General features: G+C 41.5%; 1 protein-coding gene across 3 annotated transcripts in view; it reads right to left on the bottom strand.

Moving 5' to 3' along the window:
• Positions 1-3,277: 3,277 nt before the first annotated feature.
• Bms1 (BMS1 ribosome biogenesis factor) overlaps positions 3,278-12,636 on the bottom strand; it is a 35,506-nt gene continuing 26,147 nt past the window's right edge. For all 3 annotated transcript variants that reach the window (XM_013033759.1, XM_013033758.1, XM_013033762.1), the window contains 4 exons: positions 11,788-11,935; positions 7,648-7,823; positions 4,655-4,816; positions 3,278-3,787 (listed from right to left, as the gene is read on the bottom strand). In XM_013033759.1, the coding sequence (XP_012889213.1) occupies positions 3,554-3,787; positions 4,655-4,816; positions 7,648-7,823; positions 11,788-11,935 (720 nt within the window). In that variant the 3' untranslated portion in view covers positions 3,278-3,553. The remainder of the gene's footprint in view (positions 3,788-4,654; positions 4,817-7,647; positions 7,824-11,787; positions 11,936-12,636) is intronic.

Here is a 12,636-nt window from a genome sequence, read left to right as displayed (position 1 = left end):
ACAGTGAAAGAGGATTGCAGTCTCAGGCCCATCCAAGCAAAGAGTGAGAGTCTATCTGAAAAAAAGCCCCAAACAAAAAGGGATGGGTTAAGTGGCTTACATTTTAACCTGCCTTTGTACCTAGGTCCTGAGTTCAAATTCCAATCAGTGCCTCTGAAACAAACAAGACCAAAAAGGAAAGAAAGATGACCGACTAGGCACTAAGGGCTCACACCTGTAATCCTAGCTAATCAGGAGGCAGAGATCTGAAGGATCAGTGTTTGAAGTCAGCCTGGAAGATGCCATGGACCAGCACAAAGCTAGAGTAGAGGCATGGCCTAAGTGGTATATCACCATCTGTGAGCAAGAAAGTGAGGGAGAATGTTAGGCTCCTGAGTTAAGGCCCCACTACTAGGGAACAAACAAACAACAAAAACAAAACATCAAATTTTTGTAGACTGAGGTAGGGAACGCATAAGTTTCTGGTCCCAAATTATAGGACATGTAAATAATAGACATGCTTGTCTGGTTTGTTTACTTTTTGTTTTGGGCGGTGCTGCGGGTGGAACCAAGGTCCCAGTACAAGCATTCAGATCAGATGATTCCCTTTTACATTCTTTTTCTGTTTGCTCTGTTTAGGTCTTCAGATGTTTGGGTAAGTTCACCTTGCGTTGGAAAGGACTTGGCAACCTCAATGACAATCTTTTCTTTTTTTAACCAGTCCAAGGTACAGCCTAGGCGCTGTCCCTGACCTTCTTTGTGTTCAAAGGTAGTGCTCTACCATTTGAACCACAGCACCACTCTGATTTTTGCTGGTTAATTGGAGATCAGAGTTTTATGGACTTCTCTGCCCAGCCCAGGCTGGTTTGAACTGCAATCCTCAGATCTCAGCCTCCTGGGTAGCTAGGATTACAGGTGTGAGCCACCGGCACCTGGCTCCAGATGCCAGTATTTAGGAGCAGCACTCTTACAAAAGTACTTTGAGGTACCTTTGGCCCCTTCATTAGACTGGGAATTTGGAAATGTTTTAGAGTCTCATTTCTGAATGACTTCCCGGTTTCCAGGGCATTTCCCAGTTCCCTAGGGTTCCCTTTCAGCCCTCCATCCCACAAATGGGATTAAATTACTTCTCTGTTTTGCTGCTTACTAATCATGGCTGTGCCCCCAACCAGGGTCAAGCAAGGACTAACACATCTCTGACTTGCTTGAAGTAGGACTTAAGGTATTTCCTGTCTTTGGACTCAAACTAATAGGGTTTTTTCTTGGTTCATGAGCCTGTTAGCATGCGAATTGGGAGCTATATACCATGAGCATTCCAGCTTCCCAAGTCTTCCAATATGGACTAGAACTTTACTATTTGCTCTCACTGGACTCCAACTTGTTGACTATAGACCTCAGAGTTGTTTCCATTATCAGGTGACACAATTACCCTATTGGTTCTGTTTCTCTCAAGAACCCTCAACAGATTTTCAGTACAGAGAATGGGCCTAGAGGAATACAATTTTGAGCATGTTTTCTAAATTGGTTCTGGTTTCTAGAACTGGTTCTCTGATTTTCTGAGATATTCTCAGTAGCAGATCACTGGCAGGCCATGCCATCCATATATGAATATATTACTGGGCAAAGTGGGAAGGGAAAAGGAAAAGCTTGGGAATCCAAATTCTCCTGAATAGTATGAAAATTTCTGTTGCCCTCTTGCAGATTCTTAACTCCTGGAACTGCAGGGCTGAGACTGCTGAAAAACAAATGCAGAATGCATTTGTTTATGTATATATATATATATATATATATATACACATATGTATATATATATATATAGAGAGAGAGAGAGAGAGAGAGAGAGAGAGAGAGCACGCACCTTACAAGGCTGTGTACTTTTATTTAATTTTTGGGGGGTCCAGTCATGGGGCCTGAACTCTGGGCCTGGGTGTTGTTCCTCAGCTCTTCAGCTCAAGGCTAGTGCTCTACCACTTGAGCCACAGTGTCGGCTTTTTTCTTTTTGCTTATGTGGTGCTGAGGAATTGAACCCAGGGCCTCATGCATGCAAGGCAAGCACTCTACCACTGAGCCACCTTCCCAGCCTGAGGTTGTCTACTTTAAAGTAAGGTATTGATTGGAGAGAAGTGAGTTCTTGAAGATGTGTCTTAGGACAGTCCCTGTAGACACAAGTTCTGAGTGGAATAGGTCTCCTTGCCCCCATCTGGGGTGAGGGAGGGGAGGGAATTAATCCTAGAGTTACAAGAGGAAGCGACAATGGTTTTCCCAGAGGCAGGTGTTATACAACCCAATGCTGTCTCCTCAGAACCCACCTCCACAATCCCTATTTGCTTCTAGACCTATAAATTCAAGTTCCAGCAGGCCTTAAAAGGTGAGGACGACAACATAATCAGAAGGAAGGTATTCTATAAGCTAAAAGGAATGTTTGAGTTCTAATTTATATAGACAGAAAGTGAGGGAATGTATAATGGTACAGATTTATGCTCACTGTATGGCACATGTGTGAGGTGCATGAAATCCCTCAACAGCTCATGCATCCAAGGCTTGGTTCCCACTACAGCAGTCTTGACAGGTAGGGCTGGAGGGAAAGGACTGGCTCATGAAGCTTTGGATTCATGAATCAAAAACATATTGGGAAGTGCAAAGGGGCCCTGGAAAGACTCAGCTCAGTCTGGGGACCTTCCTATCTCTGTCAGACTCTGTCTCCTGGATCCTGGCCACAAGGAGGTAAGTAACTTTGCTTCACCTTACCCTTTTGCCATGACATTCTGCCTTACCTCAGCCCAGAAACAAGGCCAACTGACTGGATTGAAACCTGTAATGTACAAGCCAAAGTAAATATATCCTTTTCTGTTTCAACAACAAAACCTAATCCAAAGACTACTTCAGGGGTTATTTCTATAGTTTGTTACTAGAGAAACTCCACTGATCATGTAGAGTACTGATAATACTAACAGAAATGAACTCCAAGAAATGGAAACAAGAGGTTGTTTTTTAAATGTATTGAATGAAGTTATTTCTTTTGGTTTATCCCCTGTTGTCACTGCTTTTTATTTTGGGACCCTGAGCTGTTTTGCTCAAAGCTGGCACTCTACGACCTTGAGTCATGGCCCTACTTCTGGTTTTCTGGTGGTTAAACTCATGGACTTTCCTTGCCCAGGCTGTCTTTGAACCACGATCCTTAGATCTCAGCTTCCTGAGTAGCTAGGATTACAGGTCTGAGCCACCAGCGCCTAGGGTAAACACTTCTTTACAAGCAACTATCAGGCATTGATTCCAAATGAAAACTACTATAACAAAATTAACAGAAAAATATTTAATAGCATTTTTATAGCACAAAATAATTCCACAGACAGGGGAAAGAACGTGAGACAATTCATATAACCCAAAGTTGCACTGCTCCGAACCGCTCAGTGCCACCAGCTCTGCCTTCTCCAGGGCTCCTCCCTTGGTGCAGTCTGGGTGATGGGTCCAGCTGAGAGTTCTCTCTCGGATCCTCGTCCCAGCATGGCAGACACCAGCACAATGACACTGGACACCATCCACCTCTCAGGGATGGTCACAGAGGCCTAAGGGCTCACTTAGATAAATTGCTCTCAGCTCCTTTCAGACTAGACTTCTGATTTCTTCTCTCCTTCTGTCCTTGAATCCGGAAGAGCTTCTTCCTGAGGTCCTTCTGCCGCTTGAGCTTCTCCTCTTCCTCCTTCTGCTTCAGCTTTGCGTGCTCCTGGTTGTGCACGTGCCTCTGTGCCTTGGCCTTCTTCATCTTCTGACTGTGCACAGTGCTCAGGGCGTCCAGCAGAGCCAGGATCTGAGAGGGATAAAAGCAGTGAGTGCCCAGCCATTCTCAGTGATAGCCTGCGTGTGAGTGACATTTCAGGGCCAATGCGTGGTACCAAAAGTAGGTTCATTTACTGAACCCAGTGAAGGATCAATCTAGTGGAAGGTCACCTGAGCTAGGAACTGCAGTCTGCATAGAGATGGCGCTGTGAGTGTACTGTGCCTCTGCTATGAAACCACTTCTGTGCACCACTCTGTGGACACACAACCTGCCTGGGCAGAGTGCTTCACCAGCTGTGTGGCTGGTACTCCCCATTCTATCAGCTATGACCGGCAGCACAACTCTCCGGAGGATGCAAAGTCTGTCCTCCAATTTGCAATTTTAGGGCCTTGCATAAGTCTGGGTTTCATCCTTTAGTGAGAAAGACTGACAATGCAGGAGAAATGCCAACTGTGGGCCAGGCCTGCTGGCACATGCCATATACTGCAGCACTGTGGAAGCACAGGCCAGAGGATCACCAATGGGAAAAAGACTCTGTCTCAAAAAAACCCAATCCTTTCTCCCGAGTGAGCCAGGTACTCATGCCAGCAGTCCTAGCTACTCAGAAGGCTGAGATCTGAGGACTGCGATTCGAAGCCAGATAAGGCAGAAGAGTCCATGAGACCCTTATTTCAAATAGGCAGCAAATAGCCAGAAGTGGAGCTGTGGCTCAAGTGGCAGAGCACCGCCTTGATGGAAAAGTTAAGGGAGAGCACTCAAGCCCTAAGTTCAAGCCCCCCCCCCAACTAACACCAAACAAAATATTGGAAAAAAAACCAAAACAAAACACCAACAACAAAAAGCAATCACTACTTTCACATCCACATGCACTGAGCAGTGAGCTCCTGCGGACAGTACCTTCCTCTCATGGGGTTCGCGGATGACAGCTGGTCTCTGCCTGTCCCTTGGCACCTTGCCTGCCTTCGCTTGGGTCTTGGGCTTGTTCTTAAATGGTAAAGCCTTCTGCAAAGCTTTTGGAATGTGTAGTGAATTAAAATGCTTCTTTTGCCGCAGGACCGGCTGAAAAGACAAAGCAAAAACAATGAAATAGTTAAATTAATCTATATGCTTTTAAACCTTCTGCATAAATCTCAATGGATCAACTTTTCCATGGAACTAGTAACATTTGTCTGCTGACCACCACACATCAGAATTCAATCACCATCCCATTTGGACTGCCTTGAGGGAAATCCTTGTGTCTAGGCAAACAGAGGTACATGCAAATCATATTTATAATCCTTTAAGAAATCAACCATGCCCTATCTATGTAATGAAACTATATCCACAGAGCTTAAAAATAGATTGAGAACCAGGTGTGGTGCTGCATGCCTGTAATCTCAGCACTTGGCAAGCTGAGGAAAGAAGATTACAGGTTTAAAGACAGCAGGGCCTACACAGTCTGTAGCAAAACAGATTCAAAGTTTCTTTTAATGGACAACTCAGGCCTCATTTTGGGGCACTGAGGTGGTATTCTCATCCTCCCAAAGAAAATCTTATTTCCCATTTTGAGTACTACCCTCTGGACGAAGGCTACAGTTCTTCCCCAGCAGCCAACAGGTGGCCATTTCTGACCCCAATTAAGAAGTTTAACTGAGCTGGGTGCTGGTGGGTCATGCCTGTAAATCCTAGCTACTCAGGAGGCTAAGACTTAAGTCAGCCAGGGCAGGAAAATGAGATTCTAATCTTCAAGTGACTATCAAAAAGTAGAAGTAGAGCTGTGGCTCAAGTGGTAGAGCACTAGCCTTGGGCACAAAAACTCAGGGATCACACCTAGGCCCTGAGTTCAAGCCCCAGAACTGGCACATAAGAAAAACAACAAAACACAAAACAACAAAAAAGAACTATATGAAAAAAATATATGCAAGTAGAATTAATTCCTAGAAAAATATAACCTACCAAGACAGAATCAGGAAGAAATGCAAAGTTTGAGCAGACTAATAACAAGAAACCATTAAGAACTTTCTAACAAGAAAAGTCTAACAGTAGACGCTTCATAAATGGGTCATACCAAACATTCAAATTCTAAAAAACAGAACTAGAGTAGAGGCGATACGTTCAGATTTTGAGGCCAATGTCACCTACTACTTAATCCAAAGATGAATTCCAAAACAAGCATCCTGAATGAAACATTAGTAAACTGAGTGCAACAACACATTGAAGAGATTACACCAGGATGTTTTAAATATGCAAACCACTGGTGTCTCTCGCCTATAATCCTAACTACTCAGGAGGCTAAGATCTCAGGATCATGGTTTCAAGCCAGCCGGGGCAGGAAAATCTGTAAGACTCCACCCCCTAAATAATCAGCAAAAAGCCAGGATTGAAGGGCAGCCTCAAGTGGTAGAACACAAACTCAGCAAGCATGAGGTCCTCAGTTCAAACCCTAATACTGGCAAAAATAAGCTCAATGGCTTATCCTAAAATTTGGAAACACACACACTACTCAAAATGACTAAAAAAGGCAAAATAAAATTGAAGGCAGCATCACATTTCCTGGTTAATAACAACTAATAAGCTAAACTGTCCAGAAGCTCTACAGCAGTCAGGAGGAGGCACGACGTGGAACGCTAGAAGGCAGGCGCTGGGGCACACGTCTGCCTCCTAGATCGGAACTGAGAGCTTAGGAAGGGACTGATCTCCAATTAATCAGCAAAAAGCCAGAAGTGGAGCTGTGGCTCAAGTGTGGCTCAAGTGGCAGAGCGCCAGCCTTGAGCAAATATGCTAAGGGGCAGCGCTCAGGCCCTAGTATAGGTGCACATCACCTCCACCCCGAAAACAGCACTAGAAAATTAGACCTCTGCATGTAAAGGAAAGAAACTGACCCCTTATCTTAGAGCATACACCAAGTGAAGATGGCTGAAAAAACAACAAAAACCTAATTCCCTACAAAAGAACGGGGAAAACTCCTTGACATCCTCACTACCAAAAACTAGGATACAAGAAGCAAAAATACACAAGAGGGACCGCATCAAACTAACAATCTCCTGTACCACAAAGGAAACAACCAACAAAATGAAAAGAAAACCTACTGACTGGGCAAAATTACTTGCAAACCATTTATCTGTAAAGGTTCAATAATCAGTCTTCACAAACATTTACAATAATAGAAAAACAAGCAGGGAAGTACCCAGGGAAGAAGGTGAGTGGAATGTTAGTACTTACCTAGTATATGTGAGGCCCTGGAATTGATCCTCAAAACCACCCCCACCACACACACATAAAGTAATCTAATTAAAAAATGGGCAAAGGACCTGAAGAAACATTTTGCCAAGCAGACATAAAAATGACCAAGAGATGAGGGAGCCCCAGAGAAGGGGTGATACCAATCGAGATACAATGCATTCATAATCTGACAAGTAGAACTGAAAACCCTTTGTACAACTATATGAAAAAAAATTATACATTTTTAAATGGCTAAGAAGAAATGGGGGAAATATAGATCAAAAGTTTAAAATGGAAGACATAGAGGATGCCTGGGGCTACAGATGTATCAGAATTACAACATGAGTTAAATGTGGGATTGCTGCTGAATACATTCTAACTGTTCATCACACAGATGGCAGCAATGGGAGATGGCAGAAACTCTACTCTGCTTCATTACAGTGACAACTTTGCTATCTCTATTCATTCTGTGTTATGATATAAACCTCAAATACACATAATAAAACTGACTTATTCTTCCCAATCCAGTGAAAAGTACTTGCCTTTTTTCTTTCCCAAAGCAGTCTATGCATCACAATTGTTGTATCTGATTTAATGTTAAGACTTCAAAGCATATGTTATATATGAAAGCACAGGTGTGACTCGTGAACACAGGTGCTGGCTCACTGACACATGTAAGTGATCTGTACCTTATACAGTGAGTCCTTGTTCGGCTTTAGTTTGATGCCATGGTCGAGCCTGAGTTGGCCTGTTGTCCTCATTCCTGACCAGGTGTCTTTCTCACCCACAGGTTTCAACAAGGACGTTACTGGGTTATAGAAGGCGGGAATGGAGACCGGGTACCACGTTCGCATGAAGACGATATCTACAGTAGAGATGAACTTGAACATTTCCCAAAGACTCATAGCCATCACACACTCCCAGTCACCCCAGGCGTCTCTAGCTAGCTGCACAGAGCCTGAGAGGAAAGCTCAACCACAAAAACTCTATGGCAGAAGTCTGGGTGTGAACCAGGAGGCTGCAGATACCGCAAACTGCTTATAGTGAGAGATGCCCATCTGGAGAGAACTGAGTCCCTCTGGCTTTATAAAGACTTGAACTCCTACCACAAATCAGATACAACAGACATGCACATTGTCTTTATCTTACCATTTTATCTTTTTTAAAAATTTTTTATGCTAGTCCTGGGGCTTGAACTCAGGGCCTGGGTGCTGCCCTTTAGCTTTTGTACTCAAAGCTAATGTGCTCTACCACTTGAGCCTCAGCTCCATTTGTTTTTTTGCTAGTAACTGGAGGAAAGTCTCTGCCTGGGCTGGCTTTGAACTGTGTCCCTCAGATCTCAGGCTCCTAAGCAGCAAGCATTACCGGCGTGAGCCACCAGCACCATGCTTATCACTTCATATGAATCATACAATGTGAGATTTGGGAATTTCCATCCATACATATATATAATATGCCTTGATCATATTTATTACCTATATTACTTACTCCCCCTTTTCCTCACCCTACTCACTCTTAATCTTCCATGCATGCAAAATAATCCTGTTCTGGAGGTTTAAACTCACTGCTTTATGCTTGCTAGGCAGGTGCTCTACACTGTGAACCACGTTCTCAGACCCTGTTGCTGCAGACCTGTTTTTGCCTGGAGCTGAATCTGGATGCAGTCTTCGTACTCATATTTCCCAGGTAGCTGGGATCACAGGCGTACCCTACCACATGTGGCTTACTGGTTGAGACAAGAGTATTGCTAACTTTTTCACAGCTGCTAACCTTAATCACAGTCCTCCAGATACCTATCTTGAAAGTAGCTGGGATCACAAACATGTACCACCACACCCAGACCCTCCTGAAAATTGGGGAAGGGGGGGGTGGGAGGAGAAAGTTATTATGATGTCCTCCTCATACTGCCATACAACTTACTCCAATTAGCCTCCACCCTCTTTCCCCTCACTCTACCTTGGTTCCTGCCCTTCCCAAACAGTCCCCATTATGTTCCATTTTCTTTATAACTAGAAGAAAATATGAAACCTGTCTTTGCATCTGGCTTATTTTAACATAACCATCATTTCCTCGCAAATAAGCTAATTTTATTTTTATAGCTGGATAATACTCTATAGTACACATATAGCACAATGTTCTGTTTCACTGGTCTTCTTATCATTTTGTGTCAGTACTAGGCTGTTTTTGTTACTATGGCGCTGTAGTATAGTTTGACTGCTGTATTGTAAAGCCTCCAGCCTTGCTTTTTGCTCAAGATTGCTTTGGCTACTAGGCATCTTTTGTGCTTATAATGAAGGTCACTGGATTTTGATGGGGATGACATTAAATTTGTAGACTGCTTTTCAATATGAATTCTTCCTTGTTTATGAACTTGGGAGGTACTTGCTTTTCCATGTTTTACTTTCTTCTACAACTTCTCCCTTAACTTAGTTTTTACTGTAGAAGTCTTTTATCCCCTTATTTACTTTTATTCCTAGTTTTGTTTTTAAGCTATTACAAACAGAACTGTTTCCTGATTTCTCAGCCTGCTCATTACTGGGACACAAAAATGTTACTGAGTTCTGCTACTCTGATAAGTGTTTGTCATATGTAAAAGTTCTTGATCTTTAGAGTCTTCTAAAGATAGGATCATATTATCTGAAAAATTTTTATTCCCTATGTCCCTCTTTTTTTCCTTGCCTTACTGTTCTAAGAATTCAAGCATTATATCGAGTAAAAGGGGAGACATGGACACCTAACCAAGCTCCTAACCCCATTTAGTATACTGTAGTATATAACCTTTATTTATGTTGAGGGATGCTCCTTTTGCTCCTGGATACTTCACACTTTTATCATGAAAGGACAGTAAATTCTATCAAAAAGCTTTCTCTACATCTATCGAGATGGTCATGTCATTTTAGACCATTATTTTGATTATGCCCTGTATTAAATTTGTCTATTTTGAATTATTCTTTTTTTATTTTGAATTATTCTTTTGTATCACTGAGATTAAACCCATGTGATCAGGATGTATAATCTGAATTTAGTTTACAAGTATTCTATTGAAAATTTGTGTCTTGTTCATCAGGGAAATTGGTGTATAGTTTTTCTTTGTTGTGTTCTTATCTGATTTGGGTATCAAAGCAGTAAGTTCCTTTCTACTTGAGGAAATAGTAAATGGATCATTGACAGTTTTTTTTTTTTTCCTTGTGGGTCAGTACTGGAGTTTGAACTCAGGGCCTCACACTTGTTAAGCAGGTGTTCTACCACTTGATCCACTCTATCAGCCCTTTTTGCTCTGGTTATGTTTCAGGTAGGGTATCACTGTATACCAGGCCAGTCTGGACTATGATGTTATTTGTACATCTGTCCCTAAGTTGCTGGGATGACAAGCACATGCTGCGGGTTTGGGTTTTTTTCACTGGCAGACTCTACCACTCTCTCAGTATCATTCATCATTAAAGAGCTGATGAAGTGGTTTATATCTCAGACATGTGTCTAGAAATTTACTCATTTCTAGACTTATACAGTTTTTAAAATATTCCCTAAAAAGCCTTTGAATTTCATTGCTACTTGCTTATATCTACTTTCTCATCTCTAATTTTATTAGTTTGGATCTTCTTTTTTTTTTTTTTGTTAGTTTTGCTAAGTATTGGTCAATAATGTTCATCTTTTCAAAGAACTGTTATTTCATTGATTATGCTGTTTTGTAATCTTTAATTTGTGCCCTGATCTTCAGTACTTCTATCTATTGCTTTCAGTTCTTGTTTTTCTAAGTGCATGGGGTATATCATCATTTATTTTGTGATCTGATTTTAACAAATGTGTGCATTACTGTAAACTTTGCTTAGTATATTGTTTTTGCTGTTTCCCAAAGATTCTAGTAAGCTAAGGTTTCATTTTTGTTTGAATCAAGGAATATTTTTTCTTCCTTATTTCTTCAGTTACCCACTGATCGTTCAAGTGTACAATTTAGTCTCTGTGGTGAATATTATTCTTTGAGTATTTTCTAGGCTTTTAAAAACAGTTTCTAGTTTTATCCATTGTGATCTGACAAAATACAGGAGGTTATTTTAATTTTCTTGTATTTCTCAAAACTTGCTTTATGCTGGTTATCATACAAGCTCAACTTATAATCTTACTACCCAGGATTGAGATTTGTAGCCAGCCTTGACAGAAAAATCCCAAGATTCCTAGTTTCAATTAAACTGCAAAAAGCTGGAAACAGAAGTATGGCTCAAGTGATATGGTTAAGTGACAGTGCCTAGTCCTGAGTTCAAGCCTCAGTACTGGCACAAAAGCCAAAACACAAATCAAGGAAACAACTTGCTTAATGTCCTAAAACATGAGTTAGTTTAGAGAAAAGTTCCATGGGCTGCTAAGATCAGTATGTATTCTATGGCTGCTGATCCATGAATCTATATCATTTACTTCCAAAGTTAGTTCGTTGCGTTTTCTTTGGTCTAGTTGACCTGTGTACATTAGCAACAGTGGGTTGTTGAAGTCATCCACTATTATTCTGTTGGAGTCTATCTGGGCCTTTATGTCCAGTAATGTTTATTTTATAAATTGAGTGTGGTTAATGCACCATAATGTCTTAAAAAGACTAGAAAAGAGCTGGGCGCTGGTGGCTCACGTCTATAATCCTAGCCACTCAGGAGGTGAGATCTGAGGATCACAGTTCAAAGCCAGCCCAGGCAGGAAACTCCATGAGACATTCATCTCCAATAAACCACCAGAAAACCAGAAGTGGTGCTGTGGCTCAAGTGGTAGAGTGCTCACCTTGAGGCCCAGAGTTCAAGTCCCACAACCAACAACAACAAAAAAACAAGACTAGAAAAGGTTCTTACCACTCATCAGTAATTTGTCCTCAAAGGTGGCCCGGAAAGCTCCTTCTGGAGCCCGGAGTGCTTTCTTGATCTGCCCCCTTATTCCACTGACAGTTCGAATCATAGCCCCTTCAAACTTGGCAACTTCTAAGGCAGAATTAAACATTCCCTACAGAAAAAAAAAAATACAATATAAAATCATACACTTTACCTACTTAATTGCAAATATAGTTTCTGGATTTTTGTTAAAACAAACACAAATACCAGGCTGTAATCCTAGCTACTCAGGTGGCTGAGATCTGAGGATCACAATTCAAAGCCAGCTTGTGCAGAAAAATCCCTTTACTCTCTTATCTCCAATAAACCACTTAAAAACCAGAAGTAGCACTGTGGCTCTAGTAGTTGAGTGCTAGCCTTGAGCACAAAAAGACCAGGTCTTGAGTTCAAGCTCCACAACAGACAAAAATAAATAAATAGATAAATAAATGGAGATAAAAGGCCAGTGTTATCATTACTGGATATTAATATTGGATACTGATATTTTATGGCAGTTTTCTTTGCTTTTTCCCCTTACCTCCTTCAATGCTGGAGATCAAATTCAGGGCCTAGCACCGGCTGGCAAGTTCTCTGTTACTCAGCTATATCCCCAGCCTTTGGGATTTTAACATTCTCTTTGTTTAATGGAAACATCCTTTTCCATCCATGAAACTTTCAATAAATTCTTCTCAAACCTCCTCTCATCTCTTCACATTGCAAAGCATTTATGTAATGAACTACTTTTTAAACTTCCTACTGCACTATTATACAAACCTAATTTTTTTCCTTTTTCTCTCCTATTATTGCTATTATTTATTACTTTACTGTACTGAG

Source organism: Dipodomys ordii, unplaced genomic scaffold, assembly GCF_000151885.1.
Source record: "Dipodomys ordii isolate 6190 unplaced genomic scaffold, Dord_2.0 Scaffold176, whole genome shotgun sequence".
Taxonomy (NCBI): domain Eukaryota; kingdom Metazoa; phylum Chordata; class Mammalia; order Rodentia; family Heteromyidae; genus Dipodomys; species Dipodomys ordii.
This window is presented reverse-complemented; position numbering and strand designations above follow the sequence as displayed.